Consider the following 20,861-nt stretch of genomic DNA (forward strand, 5'->3'; position numbering starts at 1 on the left):
TGTATATATGTGTATTCCTGTATGTTGCCATGCATGTGTATCCTTGTGTTGATATGTGGAGTATGCGCATCTGTTTTACTATATTTATCTGTATATTACCATGTAGATACACTTGTGTGCTCTTATGTGGGGTATATTTGCATTTGTGTTTGTCTATTACTGTGTGTGTGTACTTGGTGTTTCTGTGTCTGTGTTGCTATGTAGGGTGCATACATGTTAACATGTATATACATTTGTGTGTTGGGGTATGTGTATATGTTTCTCTTTATGGGCATTATGTATTGCATGTAGGTGAATGTATCTATATGTCACCATATGGGCACACGTATGGGTCTGTGTGTTTCCATGTGGAGTGTATGTGTAAACCCACATATTTTCATGTCTCTCAGTATTGGGTTTAAAGAAGTGTGACACTATGCCCAGCTGTATGGTATGTGTTTCAGTGAATTGCTATGCATGCATGGTGTGTGTGTGTGTGTGTGTGTGTGTGTGTGTGTGTGTAGTGTGTAGACATCTATGTGTTGGTATGTGAATGTATGTGTGTCTATGCTGTCATGTGAATGCATGTGCATTCCTGTTTTTGTATATTTGCATCTGTATTTTTATTGTATACATGGGTGTGTGTTGGTGTGCTACTGTTTGGGTGCATGTAAGAACATCTATATGTTGGCATAAGGAATATAAAATTTGTTAGTATGCCTTGGTGGTAGCCATTTAGTGTAGAGGATTTCTTGCTTTATTCAATAAATATGTTTCCTAGAACAGATGTTAGTGTGATTATTCATTGAAAGTGGCTGTCAAGAAATGCTTTTAATGCTGGGTGGTGGAGCACACCTTTAATCCCAGCACTCGGGAGGCAAAGGCAGATACATCTCTGAGTTCTGAGCTTGAGGCCAGCCTGGTCTACAGAGTGAGTTCCAGGATAGCCAGGACTACAAAAGAAACCCTGTCTTGAACCACCCCCACCACAAAAAAAAAAAAAAAAAATTGCTGTCAGGAATGAATTGCATCTCACTAAGTGTACCTCATTCCACTCACAAGGGTATAGCTAAGGTAATTCCCAAAGTCCTATCTCTAGGTCTAGTCTCTGCAGATACACTTTTACTTTGAAGTAATTGTTATTAATTGTGAAGTAATAATTTGTTCAGTAATCTGGTAAGATTTAATTAGCATGGTTGAAATGCATGATAATTTTATCCTTAAAGTAAATGGCAATGTTAAAACATGTGTCTGAACATTATAGCTACAGAACAGTTTCATTCAAGGAATTAATGGACTGAGTTAGTTAATTCCTAAATGCTAAATCAGTTTAACACAAGTATTTGCATTTTCTGTAGCTTAAGTTTTTGAGCTGTCATTCAGAGACACTCCTAATACCTAAATATTTGCTGAGGATGACAACATTGTTTTCAGGAATTTATCTTAGAGGGATGGCTGATGCACAGGAATGAGTGGTGGAGTTATTAACTGTTTTGAACATTACAGTTCAACCAGATAGTGTTATCTGTCTACTTAAGTTGTACAATCTATTTCATGTGTTTCTTTTTAAGCAGAATTAAGGCTTTTGAACTTAGGAAAGGCCAAGAGGAATGTCTCAATTAATTACTTTGAAAATCAACTTCTAAGTTTGAGGCTAGGCTAAGACAGTTAAAAGCCAAGTTCTAAACTTAGATAGGATTCTGTTTTGGCAACAAAGAGCTTTGGGGCTATTTGGATGAAAGTTACAGTTGTGTCAGTAACACAGACATATTTAGTTTTTTGTTTTTTGTTTTTAATTTCAGACACTAAATTTCCTTTCCTTATATTTTCCACCATCTTGTTTAGGCTGTCTGATACTGAGAACCTAGGTACATAGTGTGTGTTGTATAAGTTTTCACTGGGCACGTACATTATTAATAAATTTTTAGGGATAGGAGGACATGTATTTTTGTGTCTGGTTGTTACCAGCCTCCTGGTTTCTGGAATTATAGTTCTGTTCCACTATACTTGGCCTATCTTCCAGGCAATGAAGGTATTTCTCCACATTCTAAGGTGAAGTAGATATTATGCCTTTTACTTTTATAGTTAAGATGAAAACTTTGGGAACTGGAATTATCCATATATTGCTTCTGTTATTATTTTAAATCAGCCTGTTTGTTATCCCTTTAGTATGAAATATGAGCTAATATTTCTAGTAACCTAAAATTATTTTGTAGAACAAGATGGAGAAAATAAAGTGAAACTATGAAGTCCTAGATATATTCCCCCCATCCCCACTCCCACCCTCACCCCCCAAGACAGGGTTTCTCTGTGAAGACCTGGCTGTCCTGGAACCTGCTCTTTAGACCAGGATGGCCTCAAACCCACAGGCCTGCCTTGCTTCCTGAGTGCTGGGATTAAAGGAATACACTACCACTGGCTAGCAGTTGTTTATATTTTTAAAGGTGTAGAGACAGTAAGTATGTTTTTAACTGAGATTATTCAAAAGTTAACTTAACCCCCCTTTAGAGTCATAGAAGAAAGTATTTGTGCATCATTGTTTTTTGTTACTTTTATTGCTAAGTTCTCTTGGAAAAATAAAATATTTCTGAAGTTGTTGACTATTTCACTCCAAATCATTATGTTTTTCAAATTTCAAAGTTCTGCTTATTAATGTTTGTAAACCCAGTTACCCACACAACCAATTTGTTCTCCATATTCCTTCCACTCAGCCCAAGCAGACGAATCTTCAAATATCATTTTTGCTGTAAGGCAGGCATTTCTGATCTAATTTAGGGAAAGGTTATTATGACCTGATAACTAAGATTTTAAAGGCTCTGTGGGAGAAGTGGGGTTCTTCCATTCCCATTCAGACCACCCTCTCCAGTGTCCTTATTCTCCCAGCTGATCTTCTGTCTGCCTTTAAGTAGGTACAGTTTCAGGGGAGGGAGAGGGAAGGCAGGAAGGACGAAAGGAGGGAGGGAGGGAGGGAGGGAGGGAGGGAGGGAGGGAGGGAGGGAGGGAAGGAGGGAGGGAGGGAGGATCTTAAAAGAGTCCCTAAATAAAAATTCTTTGTGTGTGTGTGTGTGTGTGTGTGTGTGTGTCTTATTGTGCCTTTTCTATAGTGCTTTGTGGAGCTGAGTAGGGACTACTGAGAGTAGAAACCAAGATGATTGTAGGAACATGCCCTTGGCTAGAAAATCAAAGGGCTGTGATGCATTGAAATGCTCCTCCTAATGCCAAATGTGGTGGTGACACATGGCTTTAGCCCTAGCATTGGGAGGCAGGGGAAAGTGGATCTCTGAATTCTAGGCCAGCCAGAGCTACATAGCAAGAGCTGTCTGAGTTAATTAAAAGTGTTCTTTCTAGTTTTCCAAACTCAAGCATGGACATCTGTAGGCAAAGTATCTGCTTAATGTTTCCTAACCTAGTGGTCCCCTTGCTCTCTGGGCTCACACTTTCTCTATTTCAAGAGTAGACACTGTAAGCCATTCCAGACTTCTTTTACAGCCAAAACTCTTTATTCAGACCCTTGTAGGAACAGCTTTCTGTCGTGATGTCACTGTCTGTCCAATGCTCTGATATTTGCAAAGGGATGCTTTGTTGCTTGTTCTAAAACCAAAGAAATAGAAAAAAATCCCTGTTGACTTAAACAGAAACTATTTGTCATTTCAGCATGTTGTTTGCTTTTATTTTAACTTTTGTAGAAAGCAACCAACTCTTGTGTTGCACTCTCCCTGTGCATCTTTCAATCGCAGGTTCTAGAAGGAATAGGGCCAATGATTTGACATTGACTCAGCTTTGAGAATGGAAAACGGTAATGGTTGGCTAGAAAGTAACTTGCAAACAAAGGTATGATTTGAGATAAAGGAAGCTGACTGGAGCCAATTAATTTTCTTCCAAAATAGATGCAGGCTTAGTTGTTATTGGTTTACCTTTTTATTCAGGGTTAAGTTGGAGATGATGGTTGAAATTTGTCTATCACTTTACTCTTCTCATTCCTTCTATATTTCAAATAGTTAACTCTTCCCCTGTCTCTGGTTAAATGTAGCATTCATCACAATTATAATTAAAACTTACAGTAATTACCTATTTTCTATATTCCTCATCATTCATATATTTCACGCTATTGGTATCTATTATTAGAGGTCTACTCTAGCAGCTGACAGTGTCTAGCACATAGTGAGTCCTCACAACCATTGGGTATGAAGTAATGTGTCTGAAGGATTGTAGATGTAACCAACCATCTTATTAAATAAGAAACAGAGAGCCAATACAGAGATAAAAGCCAAGAGGTCAGAGCAATAGCTAAGAGCTAAAAATCTTAGCTTTCACTATCGCAGTGGTCCTACCTCTCCAAAAGAGACCTACTTCCTGTGTGTCTGTCTTTATAAAGACTTTCTGTGCTGCCTTCTCATTGGTTGTAAACCCAACCACATGACCACCTTGTCACTGCCTGTCTGTACAGACCTCCAGGTCTTCTATGGTTGGTATTGAGATTAAAGGCATGTGTCTCCATGCTGGCTGTATCCTTGAACACACAGAGATCTACCTAGCTCTGCCTACCAAGTGCTGGGATTAAAGTCGTGCACCACCACTGCCCAGCTTCTGCGATGGCTTGCTATCAGCTCTGACCCCCAGACAACTTTATTTATTAACATACAATTAAAATCACATTTCAGTACAAATAAAATATCATAATATACCATAAAGGATCATTTTCTAAGAGGTGGCTTCTCAACCTTAATTTTGTCACATATCTTACTGATTTCATATCACTTTGAAATTAAATATAGTGTAGTATCATATTTCAGAATATGAGTACTGTAATGGATAAGAGGAGTCAAAAGTACTGTTGAAATACAAATAAAGGAAGAAAATCTGGCCTGTGTTTGATGTGGTAATGAGAACAGAGCAAAGACTGAGGCAACATTTTTATAAATGCTTTCTATAGCTTACCTGCATGCATACCTTCAGTGTTCATAGGTGCCAATATGAGAGGTTAACAGTTCACAGTGACAGGACATATTCGTTTTTTGTTACAGTGTCCTTCTTGCTAAATTGTATTGATGTAGAATCAGCTTCTAGCCCTTATATTTCCAATTAAGTTATATTCTATGGATGTGTACAAAGGAATTTTATAATATGTGAGGCAGTTTAATGATCCTGCTTTACTAGCCTTCAAATACTGCAGAGTGGTTGTTTTTACTTTTCATTTGATCAAACATGACTTGGTTTGTTGACCTGAATCTAGGTAACCCCTTTTTAACACTGTTTTGCCTTCCTTTGCTTTGTAGACCAGGCTGGCTTTGAGCTCACAGAGATCTGCCTGTCTCTCTTTTTAACATTGTTGATACTCGGAATCACATTAGGAACTAAGACTTCCATTGTAAATACAGTGGACTACTCTTGTTCTGGTTGCCTGCTATGGAAGGTATTTCATCAGATGCAGCCAAAACTTGTTCAAAAGTTGCAGATAACTTTAACTTTCTCTGTTTAGTTCTTTTGTCATTATAAAATCACTTTCAAAAATAACAAAGTTCAAACTTTTGGGGTTTTTGTTGTTGTTTTGTTTTGTTGAGATGGTATCTCACAATGTAGGTCTGGCTCTCCTGGAACTTACTTTGTAGACCAGACTGGCCTTGAATTCACAGAGATCCTCCTGCCTCTGTCTCCTGAATGCTAGTATTAAAGGTGTGTGCCACCATGCCTGTCTCACTTCAAACAAAGTTTTATTCAAATACTGTTTTATGATTTGTGTAGTAACAATTTTGGCTGCATCTGATGAAATACCTTCTAAACAGGCCACACCCTTGGCTTTCTGTATTCTTTACATGCTGTAGACACTGAGTATCTACTCTTAGCTGCAGGTAAGATGTCATCCTCAGTTGTAAAGATATCACCAAAGGAACTCTGTCTATGCTTGAACACCAGTGTGTCATTTAATTTTTCAAATAGTATAAACATTGTTTTCCTTTTGGATACTACTAGAAAAAGTTGAAATGTTTAATTATGTGCAGTTTTCAAGTTTTAAATGATTTTTTAGGCTATCTTATTCCAGCGAATAAAAATATTTCTCATTCTTGTAGTCTAGCCAAAGATATACATTTGAAGCTTCTTGAAGTCCATTGCTAAGATCTCTTAAGAATATGAGTATTCCTAGGAATTTTACTTTGTGGGTGATACACTGGGTTTAAAAAAAATGGAAACCAGGTTGGTGACTACACAGCCTCCCACACAAGCCCCGAAACGCAGTCTCTGTACTGTCTGGTGTCCAGTGCTCTGTTGTTCCATGTGGAATGTGGTTTTGGAGCTCAGCTGAGGAACTTGGCTAGTTATTTTTATTTTTGTCTGAGGAGTAAAATACTTGTTTTTCAAACTGAATAAAATAAATGAAAAAGGTTAAGTTCATTTTGGGAGATGAGAGGTTTTGAAATGTAAGTATTTTTTGCAACAAATAGTCAGTTTGACTATGTTACTTAAAGTGGAATTTATGATTTTTTTCCTCACTGTTTAGTTTCCAACCACATTAAAAAGGGTCCAATTAAATGTGTCATTTAGTCTTTCTAACATCAGGAAACTGTTTAGCTGACCAAAATAACCAATGTTTGATTGACTCATTTCTAATAATATGCTAGACAAGATGACTTTGGATAAATTATGTATACAAAGTATTTGTGGTTATATGGTTTTGAGTTTTGAGAAAAAAACTCCCATAGCATGAATCCATAGAGATACTGTGCTGATGGAGTCAACACCCAATACCCAAGGGCTTTCAGTTATTTTTCTTGAGTGCAGGAAGTTCCTAGCATTTTTACTTGTTATTTGCTAGTCTTTCTAAAAACACATTTACCACTAATATAGATATTAAGATATTAACACATTTACCATTAATATAGATATTAATATATTACGTATTAAGTAAAGAATAATAATGTTTTAATGATTTTGTAACAGTAGTTACTTTCCTCTAGGGAGATTTTAGGCAAAAGTTTTAAACTTCAAATTATATTTTGCAATTTTACTATTACAGTCATAATCATTTTGTAACAAAACAGTGCTCCTATATTATATAATTCAAATGTTATTTTCTCTCTTAATAAACATGGGTAATATTTTAGTTTGTTTTAGAAGTATCAGTCTTTAAATATGCATCTTCAGATAAGTACCAAGCTAAGTGGGGTTCTAGGTCAGCATAGTTGTACATAAAAGGCAGTGGTTGGGAATCATCCAGCTAAAAGAAACCTTAGAAGACAGCCACCTTGTTTCTTACATGAGGGTCCTGAAGCTAGCACAGATGCAACTAACTTAGGTTGTCGATCAAGTATCAGACCTGGCATCTGAGTTCAGAGACTGGTCTCTGCAGTGCACCTCACTTAGTCCCTAGCTCTTGGGGCACATTGGAATTTTGTGACAAAGATTTGAATGGAGGCTGTAACTGAATTAGATTGCTTACAAGTGTGTACTGTAATTAACTGGAAATATAATGGGAAGGCTTATGGAGATACTTTTGTGACCCTCTGCAGATGACAGGAGGGTCCTCACTTGGATTTGGAGGATCTCAGAGAGCAAGTGTTCCCCAGCTGTAGATGGCAGTGTACAACTGGAAGGAAGGCACAATTGAAGAGTATTTTCTAGAAGTGACTACTTCAGTGTATTCTTTTCTAAACAGGAAAACATTATCTTTTCAGCTCCAGCACCCACGACAGCAGTGCCCTACATGTCAATAAAATGTGTGGATGTCCGTAAGAACCACCATAAGACAAGATGGCTGGTGCCTTGGGGACCCAACAAGTGTGACAAGATCCGAGACATCGAGGAAGCAATTCCAAGGGAAATTGAAGCCAATGACATTGTGTTTTCTGTGCACATTCCCCTCCCTTCTATGGAAATGAGCCCATGGTTCCAGTTTATGCTGTTTATCCTACAGCTTGACATTGCTTTCAAGCTGAACAACCAAATCAGTAAGTATGCCAACTGCTTTAGTCACCGGTGGATATTTCCTTTCTAGGAGTGTGAATGATGATGGCAACTCCGTTATTAGCTGTTTGCTGCCTCCTGTGCATTTTCTGAGCCCTTCATCTGAATTAACTCACTTAATCTTTCAAAATCCCTTAAGGCAAATATCTGTATTACTTCATTTTACATGTAGATCACTTAGGTTCTGGTGAGGTTGCCCACAGTCAAACCTGTTGATCCATTTCATTGTCCCCTGTGTTCATGTTTATGCCCAAATGACAAGTTAGTATATAGAATGCTTATGAGAATGGACCTGAGAATACTCATGAGATAGATTTAAATTCCTGAATTAAAAACTTGTGTGTACATGCATGTGTGCAAAGGTGCTTGTGTAGAGGTTAGAGAACAATTTTTTTTAAGGCTTTCTTCTTCTTTTTTTTTTTTTTTAAGAAAAATTTCCACTCATTGTACATATCAAGCACAGATTCCCCCTCCCATCCCTCCTCCCTCTCGCCCTCCAGCTTCTCCCCATAGCCCACCCTCCATCTCTTCCTCCAAAAAAGTAAGAGCTTCCATGGGGAGTCAGCAAAGCCTGGTACATTAAGTTGAGGCAGGACCAAGCCCCTCTTCCCTGCATCAAGGCTGAGCAATGCACCCCGCCATGGGTAATGGGTTCCAGAAAGCCAGCTCAAGAACTCTTGTGATCTCAATGCCAGGGCCTCCTCAAACAGACCGAGCTACACAACTCTCTCCCATATGCAGAGAGCCTAGTCTGGTCCCATGCAGGTTCCGCAGCTGTCAGTTTAAAGTTTGTGAGTTCCTATGAGCTTGGTTCAGTTGTCTCGATAGATTTCCCCATCCTGATCTTGACCCACCCTTGCTCATATAATCTCTCTTCTCTCTCTTCAACTGAACTCCCGGAGCTTGGCCTGGTGGTTGGCTTGGATTTCTGCATCTACTTCCATCAGTTACTGGATGAAGGCTCTATGATGACAGTTAGGGTATTCACCAATCTGACTACTGGGGTAGGACAGTTCAGATACCCTCTCCACTATTGCTAGTAGTCTAAGCTAGGGTCATCCTTGTGGATTCCTGGGAATTTCCATAACACCAGATTTCTCCTTAACCCTATAATGTCTCTATCAAGATATCTCTTTCATTGCTCTCCCACTTCATCCCTCCCCCAACTCGACCATCCCATTCCCTGATGTTCTTATCCCCCATCCCTTCCCCTCTATTGCCCCCCCACACACCAGTTTACTCATGGAGATCTCATCTATTTCCCCTTCCCAGGGTGATCCATGTGTCTCTCTTAGGGTCCTCCTTTTTACCTAGCTTCTCTGGAGTTGTGGGTTGTAGTCTGGTTATCCTTTGCTTTACATCTAGTATCCACATATGAGTGAGTACATACCATGTTTGTCTTTCTGAGTCTGGGTTACCTCACTCCAGATGATATTTTCTAGTTCCATCCATTTGCCTGTAAATTCATGATGTCATTGTTTCTTACAGCTGGGTAATACTCCATTGTGTATATGTACCACATTTTCTTTATCTATTTTTTGGTTGAAGGGCATCTAGGTTGTTTCCAGGTTCTAGTGTAGCTGATTGGTTTCCTATGCCCACCTGGCTCCTGTGTCCTCACAGTCCCACAGCCACTCAGACCCAAATGAACACACAGAGATTTATAATAATTATGAACTGTATGGCCTATTGGCTCAGGCTTCTTGCTAGCTAGATCTTACATCTTAAATTAACCCATTTCTATAAAGCTATACTTTGCCACATGGCTCGTGGCTTACCGGTATCTTTACATCTTGTTTCTCATGGCGGTGGCTGGCAACATCCTGACTCAGTCTTCTCTTCCCAGAATTCTCTTCTCTGCTTGTCCTGCCTATACTTCCTTCCTGGATACTGGCCAATCAGCACTTTATTTATTAACCAATCAGACTAACACATTCACAGCATACAGAGTGATATCCACAGCATTCTAGCTACTATGAATAATGCAGCTATGAACATAGTTGAGAACAATTTTTAAGTGACAGTTATCCCCTCCCTCTGTGGGATTCTGGGGATAGAACTCTTGTCATCAACATCAGGCTTATGTAGTGTCTTAGTTACTGTTCTATTGCTGTGAAGAGACACACCATGACTAAGGCAACTCTTAAAAAAAGCATTTAAGTTGGGCATGGCACAAGCCTTAAATCCCAGCACCTGGGAAGCAGAGGCAGGAGAATATCTTAGTTCAAGGCCAGCCTGGTCAACAGAATGAGTTCTAGGATAGCCAGAGCTACACAGAGAAACCCTGTCTCAAAAAAACCATTTAATTGAGGTTTTGCTTATAGTTTTAGAAAGTTAGTCCATGATCATCATGACAGGAAGCAGATAGTCATGGAGCTGGAGCAATAGCCAAAAGCTAACATCCATCCTGATCTGCCAACAGCAGGCAAATAGAGAGACAATGGCCTGGCATGGGATTTTGAACACTCAAAGCCCATCTCTAGGGACATACCTCCTTCAACAAAGCTATATCTAGTGCAACAAGGCCACACCTCATAATCCTTTCCAAACAGTTCCACTAACTGGGACCAAGCATTCAAACATATGAGCCTATGTTGGCAATTCTCATTCAAACCATCACATGCAGCAAGTACTTTTACCTGCTGAGTCATTGGACTACCCTCTGTCAACATTTATTGAAAGTTCTACAATGTTAAGCAACTTATAAAACTTCTCTGAACCACTTTTTTATGTGCAAAATTTGAATAAAAATATCTAATTAACCAAACAATTTTGTAGAATAAGCAATTATTTCAAAATTTAAAAAAAAGTCATTCCTGAAATTCAGACCATTTTCTTTTTTGTTCTACTTCTTGGTTCGTGGAATTAAGTTTTTACAAAAGAATTTTATCATTTAATCTTAGTCATTTCCCTGTGTAAAACATGTTTGATGACCTACAAATAAGGCTTGACAATTCAGAGTTCTCTCCATTGTGTTCCAAAGCTTTTTTGCAGCTTGCTTGCTTCCTTCCATCCATTCTTCCTTCCTTCATTCCTTTTTTCCTTCCTTCTTTCCCTTATTTGTTTTTGTTTGTTTTTTCAAGACAGGATTTCTTTGTGTAGCCTTGCCTGTCCTGGAATTAGCTCTGTAGACCAGGCTGGCCTTGAGCTCACTGAGTTCCACCTACCTATGCCTTCTGAGTGCTGGGATTAAAGGCATGCACTACCACCGCAGAGTACAGCCTTATTTCTTATAGTTGACATGCATATATTCCTGCATTCTCAAACAATCTCATACTCTGTGAACATGTCCAGAGATTACCTCTGTTAACATATTTGCTCATACTGATGTTCCTTTTTTTTTCTTTTTTTTTTTTAAGTGATAGTGATAGAGCCCTGGGCCTCATGGATACTGGACACATGGTCTACCACTGAACCATACCTTAAGTCCCATCCCCTCTTCTTTTATCATTCTCACTTTCTCCCATAGATGTGAGAAAATGCAAAAAAAAAATTAATTTTGTAGCATAGTTAAGAGATTGCATGAATCTCAGAAAAGATTTTCAACTTTGGACTTTTAAACATTGTTGAGATGGTAATAGACTATGGGGACCTTTGAAGATAGACTAAATGCATTTTTCAATATTTTTCATTCTTCAGCTTAGACATTCCAGTTGTTAAATGGCCCTAAAGCCTTCCTAGATGTTTTCTTATTTCCTTTGTAAATGCAGTTTATATTCTCTCAACTCCATTATTGGCTGAGCAATGTCTTCTTTGACAACCTAGCACAACTGAATTATTTTCTATGTCTCCTTGGTAGATCAGCTCCCTGACTGTGATTGTGTTTATATTTGTTAAACTTTAGCTTTGTGTGTAAGGAAGCTATGGATAAAAATGTCTCTTGGATCAGATCATTCTGTTACACAAAAGGATATCAAACAACTGATGGAGGTGCTTGCCCCTTTTCTACTCCAAGACAACACTTTTGTTATTCAAGAAGCATTTCTATAGCCAGTGACACTAATTCTGGTTACAGCTACTTAAATATTGTTTGCATGAGTAAATTATGGCTGAGATGTTTACAGCTGACTGAAAAGGTGATGCATTGCTAAGAATAACAGCTTGTTGCCATAGCAGCTATTGTTTGGTGCAATACTTAGGTTTTTAGAGCATGGATCTGTTTATCGGGTTTTGGGAAAACCTGGATCGTTTTGATACTCTGACTTTTGTGTTGTGTAAAATGCCTGACCTATAATCCGTTTCATTTTTGGCATTAAAGTTATTTAATAAAATAAATCACAGCTTCTGATAAGTTTATGTGAAGTTGGTAATATATTTCTAAATTTCATTCCATTCAATTTATAAAAGGTTGTTAAGTAAATACATGAATGCAACTGACTCAGCTTGTATAAAGTTACCTGCATGTGTAAGATCTCAGGCTGATCACTTGGTATTGAAGGGCTCATCCCTAGGGAAGATTATTTCTCCCAGTCTCAGCATTCCCCAGTTGCCTATACTTCTTTGTCTAGCATTGAGACCCCATGACTTCCCCTCTACTTTGTTAGTGTGTTCATTGGTGCCCTCATTGTTCAGATTTCATTTAGGCAGCCATGTTGGTGATACTTCATGAGTATAGCCTCTTTGACATTACTAGGAGAAAGAATTTCACAGCAAAATCCTATTCTTCTGGGTCTTTCAATCTTTCTGTCCCATCTTTTACAATTGTGTTGTAGATGTATCAGTTGGGACTTGGAACCATATGATATCTTGTTCTCTACATTTTGATCAGTTGTGGGGTTTTTTTTGTAATATTCTTGTGCTAAGAATGATTTGAACTGTGGGGGCCTGGCTCAAGAAGTTTCAAAGGAGAAGAATATTAATGTATGTGCTAGAGATCATTCTTGTGATATTTTGGTGACGAGTGGCTGCTTTTGGCCCTTGAGGCTAAAGTGAAGAGATTTGGGTTAATTCTGTGGGCAGAGGAAATCTCAAAACAGCCTAGTATAGACTGTATTGTATAGTTATTTTTGGTCACTCTAATGAAGATCTATAATAAAAAGGAGCAAGGTAAGAAAGAAAAATACAAACTGTACAGATTGAGGAAAAAAGGGGACACCAGGAAGTGGAATAGAGCTAAGTCCTGTGTTAAAGAAAATAAATAGATTAAGAAATGGAAGAAAGTGAGTGGTAACCTCAGAGCAAGACCCCACACAGCCAAACTTCCAACTTGTAAAAAGGAATTAAAGAACAGCTTAGGTCCAAATGTGGTGGTGCATACCTTTAATCCCAGTGCTCAGAAGGCAGAGGCTGGTGGGTCTCTGAGTTTGAGGCCAGCCTGGTCTACAGATTTTCAGGACAGCCAAGCATAGGCAATGAAGGAAACCATTTGAAAACAGAAAGTCAGTGAAGATATATAATTGAATGAGGGGACCATGTTCCAGCTCCAGCAAGCAGCAGAACTTGGCAGCTTTGGTCATGTGGTTCTGACTGTAGAGTCAAGGATAGAAGAAAAGAGTTATGGAATCTCCCTCTAGAACTAAGAAGAGCCACCGAGGCCAGGCATGTGTTAGTGGTGTCCCTGAATGGAGGACTAGAGAGGCCACTGCATAAAGCTGTGAAGGTGAAGCCTGGATTGCCTTGGAGACCCCAAGATATTGGAGATGGTTTAGTTGTAGAATACCTACCAAGGAAAGCTGCTAATAGGGAGTGGAACTAGCCCAAGAGAAAGAAGTGTGTTGCAGTCAACAAAGCTGAATGGAGTTGGAAAAGAAAAGAGTGCTTTGACATCAGACATGGAGATGCAGAGTTTAGAGTTTGACCAGCTGGTTTTGGGTCTTGCTTTGGTCCAGTATTTCCTCACTGTGCTTCCTTCCCTACCCTTTGGAATTGTAATGTATATTCTGTGTATAAAATGTGATCTTTTTTTATTTTAATTTTGTAGGATAGTTAAGAGATTGCATGAATCTCAGAAGAGACCTTTAACTTTGAACTTTTAAACATTGTTGAGACTCTAAATTCATTTTTCATTATGCTATGGCTATAAGCCTATGGGGGTCAGGGAGTGAAATGTGGTTTGAATGGGTATGGCTCCCATAGACTCATGTGTTTGAATGCTTGGCCCATAGAGAGAGTGGCATTATTAGGTGTGGCCTTATTGGAAGAATTATGTTTCAGTCTTTCTACTGCTGCCTCTAGATCAAGATGTAGAACTCTAAGCTCCTTCTCCAGCACCATGTCTGCCTGCATGCTGCCATGCTTCTTGCCATGATGATAATGGACTAAAACTCTGAAACTGTTAGTCATCCCCAATGAAATGTTTTTCTTTACTAGAGTTGCTGTGATCATGGTGTCTCTTCACAGCAATAAAACCCTAAGAGAAAGAGTAAGAACTAAACTTACTTATGGGTATAGAAATAAACATTTAGAATGTAGTTAGGAATTCTGATGGTTTAATGAGGTGGAAGTTGTAGGTTATCCTTCTAGATTTGTGACCTCACAAGCCCAATGTAGTAGTCTAGTACTAGGTATGTTTTCCCCATTGTTGAACAGGTCTTAAGCCTAATTAGAGAGCTATTGTTTATCATCAATGCATGCATGCCACTATTGTGCCGTTAGGGTTATCATGCTATGCTACTCATTGTTTTGGTTAATATCTTGCTTGAGTAAAAGTGTTGCTTGCTTCCCCCATTCAGAAGCTTGCACGACACTTTCTCTTACCATGAAAGCTAATCCTTGGGGAGGAGGCTTTCAGGTCATATCCAGCTCAGGTCCTTTAGGTCCTGTGTCTGAAATGCATGGAGTTTCCAGCAATAAAAACTTATATTCCACCTCAGGGAGTCAACTAAGGGCAACAACAATAGCATAAAATATTTTGGGAGTCTTTTGTACAATCCTAACCAAGTGTCCTTGTGGTAGGGTGAAGTGTCCTTTAGGTATATGGCCAAGAGTGTGATAGCTGGATCCTTGAGGTAGATTGAGTCTCATGATTCTAAGGAACTGCAGCACTGATTTCCATAGTGGTTGCACTAGTTTTGCACTCCCACAAGCAATGAGTAAGTTCCTCCTATTCCACATCCTTGCCAGAATGAACTGTCACTTGTGTTATTGACCTTAGCCATTCTGACAGTGTAAGATTGAATCTCAAAGTAGTTTTAATTTGCATTTTGCAGATGGCTGAGGATGTTGAACTTTTTTTTTAAGTCTTTTTGAGATTCCTCTGTTGAGTATCTCATTTTTTTAATTGGATTTTGTGGTGGTATTGTGTTCCCCAAAATATTGTGCACGCTAATAAACTTATCTGGGGTCAGAGACAGAACAGCCACTAGATACAAAGGCTAGAAAATGGTGGCACTCACACCTTTAATCCTAGCATTCCAGAGGTAGAAATCCCTCTGGATCTCTGTGAGTTCAAGGCCACATTGGAAACAGCCAGGCATGGTGACACACACCTTTAATCCCAAGAAGTGAGCCTTTAATCCCAGAGAGTGATGGCAAAAACAGAAAGATGTATAAGGCGTGAAGACCAGAAACTAGAAGCATTTGGCTGGTTAAGCTTTTAGCTGGTTAAGCTTCAGGCTTTTAAGCAGCAGTTCAGCTGAGACCCATTCTGGATGAGGACTCAGAGACCTCCAGTCTGAGGAAACAAGACCAGCTGGCCTCAGGTTTGATTTTATTAATAAGACCATCTAAGATTTCTGCTACAGATTATTTGGTTTGTTGGTATCTAGTTTCATGAGTTCTTTATATATTTTGGATATTAGTCCTCTATCAGATGTGGATTTAGTAAAAAATCTTTCCCACTCTGTAGACTACTGCTTTGTCCAATTGAAAGTGCTCTTTGCCCACAAAGCTTTTCATTCTCATGAGGTCCGATTTATTGATTGTTGATCTTAGTGCCTGTGCTAATGGTGTTCTGTTCAGAAAATCTTCTTCTGTGCAAATCAATGAGTTCAAGGTTCCTCCCCACTTTTTCTTCTATCAAGCTCAGTGTATCTAGTTTGGAGTGAGTTTTTAGTAATTCTTTAAAAGAATGATTTTCTATTTTTAAAATTGTTTGGTATACTTTGCTTATTTAAATAATTGTCCAATAATCTTATCTTCTTTTACTGACTTTTTGGTGGGGAGAGCTTGAGACAGGGTCTTCCTCTAACCCAGCCTGGGCAGAAACTCTGAAGCCCATGTTACCCTTGACCTCCCAGAAATCTCTCTGGCCTGAGACTGCTGAGTTTTGTTATTACAGGTATGATCTACATGCCTAGATGGGTACTGTTTTATTTATGGAATGTTTTTGTGCCAGAGTTCCTGATGACAGTCTTTGTTGTTAGCCATTGGCTTCAGTTTCATACTCTTCCATTTCAGGACTTGTTTAAATCTCCTCTCTGAGTTTCCACTACTCCAAATGGTTGAGTAGTTTGTCAAATGATTAGCTACAGATGACCAAATTAAGGAAGTGGCCTTGATTCATGAGTAATGAATCTTGAAAGAAATTTGTACCCAGTAGTTTTAGGCTTCCCTTCATGATCATATAATCTAGATAGTCCTGAGGGTCATCTATACAGGCAACATTAACCATGTGACCATGAAGAAAACAAACTTGGCTGGCAGAGAAAGAGAAGCAGATGGGGAAGAGAGTGCAGATCTTTGGTGTATTTATGATAGGTATAAGAATAGTTTTACTCATAACATTCTTCTGCTCCTGATTCCTGTGTTTTCAGTTTGTGAGCCCTTTATTTTCCTAATATATTCTTACATCCTCCTAGGCATATGCTTAAGCTAGTATAGTATAATACATACATATATAATAAATACATATAAGATAATATATATGTATTATAGGCTGTAAAGCATATATTTATTATATGTGTTTATTATAGGTTATATGGTTACCACAGAATATCTATATAGATATATAGATATATGGATAGGTATAGATATAGTTAGTTAGTATAGATGAAATCCTGTTACTTACAGCCAAATTATCTTTAATTAAGAGTTTGCTTTTATTTCTTTCAATCATATTAATAATTCTCTCTAGCAGAATGAGGAAACCAAAGATAAGAGATATTACATGATTTATTTGAACATAAACAGTGGAGAAATAGAGACTTATAAATGTATATGATGCTAAGATTCCAAGGCCTTGATCCTCCCAATGAGTTTATTGATAGTGCTGTAGTGTGGCTACCTGTTCTTAGTGGGCAGTTTATACTAGGTAATCCATAAGGTCCTATCTGCTATATAACTTTGTGATCTGAGAATCCATGATTTATTCAATGTTTTTTTTTTTTTTGATTCATGAAAATCATATGAATATATCTTTGGGTTTGTAAATAGGTGGTTTTAGAGATTTTCAAAAGTAAGCAAGTTCAAAAATACTGTTCAGTAGGGGTAGATGTATCTTTGTTAGGTAATCTTAGTGTTGAAATGAGTGACTTTTGTTGTATTTTAAGTTTGTCATATTATCTTGTGTTCATTGGTAGTCCTGGGATAAGCAAATAGGGTCTTATACTAGAGACATATGTGTGTGTTTGTGTGTGTGTGTGTGTGTGTGTGTGTGTATCATCAACACAGGAAACAGATTTTAGGTTAGTATATAAACTGTCCCAGAGTTTCTATAATATGATGGTAGAGTTTTAACAGTTTAGATTTTGAAGCCACTGTCCCAACTTCATTCATTCACTCACTTACTAAGTCATTATTTATTAACTTTTTTTTTTTTTTTTTTTTTTTTTTGGTTTTTCGAGACAGGGTTTCTCTGTGTAGCTTTGCGCCTTTCCTGGATCTCGTTTTGTAGACCGGGCTGGCCTTGAACTCACAAAGATCCACCTGCCTCTGCCTCCCGAGTGCTGGGTATTAACATTTCTTGTGCTGACATTTTGCTTAGAGTTTAAGGAAAAAGATAAGTTCTTACCCTTCATTAATAATTTCAAAAACTCTAACTGCCTTAATTTATATTATAAGACTCAATTCTTAATACAAGTGACTGTGTGTTAATCTTTTTATCTATACACAACTATGGCATAATCGGCACCATAGATCAATAAAATAGAAATACTTGAGGGATTGCTTTAGTACTCGGTTTAATATTTTCAGACTTGAGTATTTAAACCTCCTATTTGACTTTTGTCAAGTAAGTCTTAAAACCTCTCATGTCTTTACTATACAATAAAGATAATAGTACTACTTCTATAGAACCATTAGAATCAAACTATTATAATTCATGTGGAACTTTTTTTTTTTTTTTTTGGTTTTTCGAGACAGGGTTTCTCTGCATAGCTTTGCGCCTTTCCTGGAACTCACTTGGTAGCCCAGGCTGGCCTCGAACTCACAGAGATCCACCTGGCTCTGCCTCCCGAGTGCTGGGATTAAAGGTGTGCGCCACCACCGCCCGGCTCATGTGGAACTTTTATCATGCTTAAATGCTCAATGAAGTATGCAGCCGTGTGGATGTAGTGGTGCATGCCATTAATCCTAGTACTTGAGAGGCAGAGGCAGATAGATCTTTGTGAGTTCAGAGATAGCCTGGTCTAGATAGGGAGTTCCAGGACAGGCAGAGCTGCATACTGAGACCTTGTTCTGAAAAAACAAAAATACAAAAAAAAAAAAACACCAAACAAAAAACAAACAAAACAAAAACCCAAACGTGTAGTCATTGTTCTTGAACTTGAATTGAGAGGCATTTGATACCTGAGAAAAACTTGAAAGCCCAGAAACACACATGGTAGGGCCAAGTGTGCATGCTGGCTATAGGTCTTCTTTGTCTTAGGACATTTATAACTAACACAATTCAAGGACTTGGGAGGTAAACATGCTTGGGCCTATTCACACACTTGGTTTTCATATTTCAATTCCAGCCTTGAAACTTATGCATAGAAGTCAGAGGTTTATAAATCTCAAGATGGGAACTTCAAATTTAAGTATGTGTATACCTTGAGTACCAAACTGTGTGTTGGTCATCAGCTAAGTCTTTAGACTAGGTCTTTGGAGCACACTGTACAATATGAAGCATGGGAAACTCTCAGCATTCTTAGGATGAAAGTATATGAGTTGGTTATATTTGACTGTAGACATATTAACATGTAAATTCTGGTGTTTTAAAATAGTAGTAATTCCAGTGGGAGAAGTGTGTGAGAGACAAGCTCTAGGAAGAGAAAACTATAATGGAAATAACAGGGTATGAATTAGCAATGGAAACATTTCTGGATGAAAGTAAAAACTCAAAGGAACTGAGTTTGAGGGAAAAAATATTTCCTCTGAATCTCTTATATATGTTCAACCTTGATGTTTAGGGTTAAATCTCTGCTCTTCACTGTGAAATCATTACTAGAGACCAAGGGTTAAAGGTCTACTAAATAAAGTTACAGAATTAAATTTTTTTCCAAAATCACCTGATTTGCAGGTGAAGAAGTCAGAACTATAACCCATATTTTTCTACCATGAAGTGCTATAATAATTCCTAATGACATATTGCTGTTTCTATAGAGCAGTACATCTCTACAACCTCTTCAGAGAAGCTTCTTTTTTTAAGTAGGTAACAGTATAGAGACCCCTAGTGGGTCAACATGGAGTGAATAAAAGACTGGAATGCTCAGCCCTAAATGAGATGTACATACCATAAATCTCCTTTGAAGATTCAAGGAACTTCATGGAAGAAGAGACAGAAAGATTGTAAAAGCCAGAGGCAGAGGATGACTTCAAGAATTCAAGAGGGCAGTTGACATAGGAACTCACAGCTATTTTGACAACATGCATATGAATTACACAAGCTTAAGACAGACATTATTGTAGCATGGAGTAGGGGAGATAAGCACAGAATTCCACCACTAATTGAGGAGCTATTGACACTTGATCATTGCTGGGGGTGGGGCGTGTGTGTGTGTGTGTGTGTGTGTGTGTGTGTGTGTGTGTGTGTGTGTGTGTATGTGGGGAGTATGTGGAGGGATGGAGAGTGGAAGGATGCATCTATATCTACACACACACACACACACACACACACACACACACACACACACACAGAGTCATCTTTCTTTAATGACATAACCCCTGGTAAGGCAGGTCCCATCCCAAAAGAAGTTGGGCAACACATACTGGACTCAAGGTGAGGGAGGAGGGAGAAAACTTAAAGTTGGGTGAGTATGGAATTGAGGGTGAAAGGGTAGATATGGGAGAATTGGGGGAAGTATGATCAACATACATTGTATAATATTTTCAAAGAATTAATAAAATATTTAAAAATTAGCACACTCAGCTGTGTAGTGGTGGCACATGCCTTTAATTCCACCCAGCATTTGTGATGCAGAGGCAGGCAGATCTCTCTGTGAGTTAGAGACCAGCCTGATCTACAGAGCCAGTTCTAGTACAGCCAGGGCTGTTACACAGAGAAACCTTGTCTTTGAAAAACTAACCCCCCTTAGGGAAAAAACAAAACAAAACAACAACAACAACAAAAAACTTCCTTAGGGGAGAGAGAGATGGCTCAGTGGTTAAGAGCAGTGACCTCTCTTCCAAAAGACCTGGGTTCAACTCCCAGAACCCATATGGCAGATCACAGCTGTATGTGACTCCAGTTCCAGGGGACCCAACACCCATGGAAAAAAAAAAAAAAAAACTAATGCACATAAAATAAATAATGAATACCACACTGCAAAAAACAGTACCTCATCTATAATGCTATAGGAACATGTCTGCGTTGGAGATGAAAGACAAACTCCTGAAAGATGGCAGAACTTTTCAGTGAATTACCAAAATTACCTATTTGACTAAGAAATTGGGAGTTTAATCCTTATGGGAAAAAAATTAAAATTACATATGTAATGTGGAACTGAAATGTAGATTCAGAATTAGAGACCTGCTTGTCCTTTAATTAGACAGTAGCTGGAGACTGTATTTCTTCTTTGCTGTCTGGATCTCTCACTTGGTGGTCCTCCTGACAGGAGGCTACCTGT

At 38.4% G+C, this 20,861-nt stretch overlaps 1 protein-coding gene across 1 annotated transcript in view; it reads left to right on the forward strand.

Annotated features, from left to right (window-relative positions):
• Wls (Wnt ligand secretion mediator) overlaps window positions 1-20,861 on the forward strand; it is a 116,864-nt gene that overhangs the window by 27,128 nt on the left and 68,875 nt on the right. Inside the window, exon 2 of the mRNA XM_006998053.4 lies at window positions 7,650-7,922. Within this exon, the coding sequence (XP_006998115.1) occupies window positions 7,650-7,922 (273 nt within the window). The remainder of the gene's footprint in view (window positions 1-7,649; window positions 7,923-20,861) is intronic.

This window comes from Peromyscus maniculatus, chromosome 6, assembly GCF_049852395.1.
Source record: "Peromyscus maniculatus bairdii isolate BWxNUB_F1_BW_parent chromosome 6, HU_Pman_BW_mat_3.1, whole genome shotgun sequence".
Classification (NCBI taxonomy): Eukaryota; Metazoa; Chordata; class Mammalia; order Rodentia; family Cricetidae; genus Peromyscus; species Peromyscus maniculatus.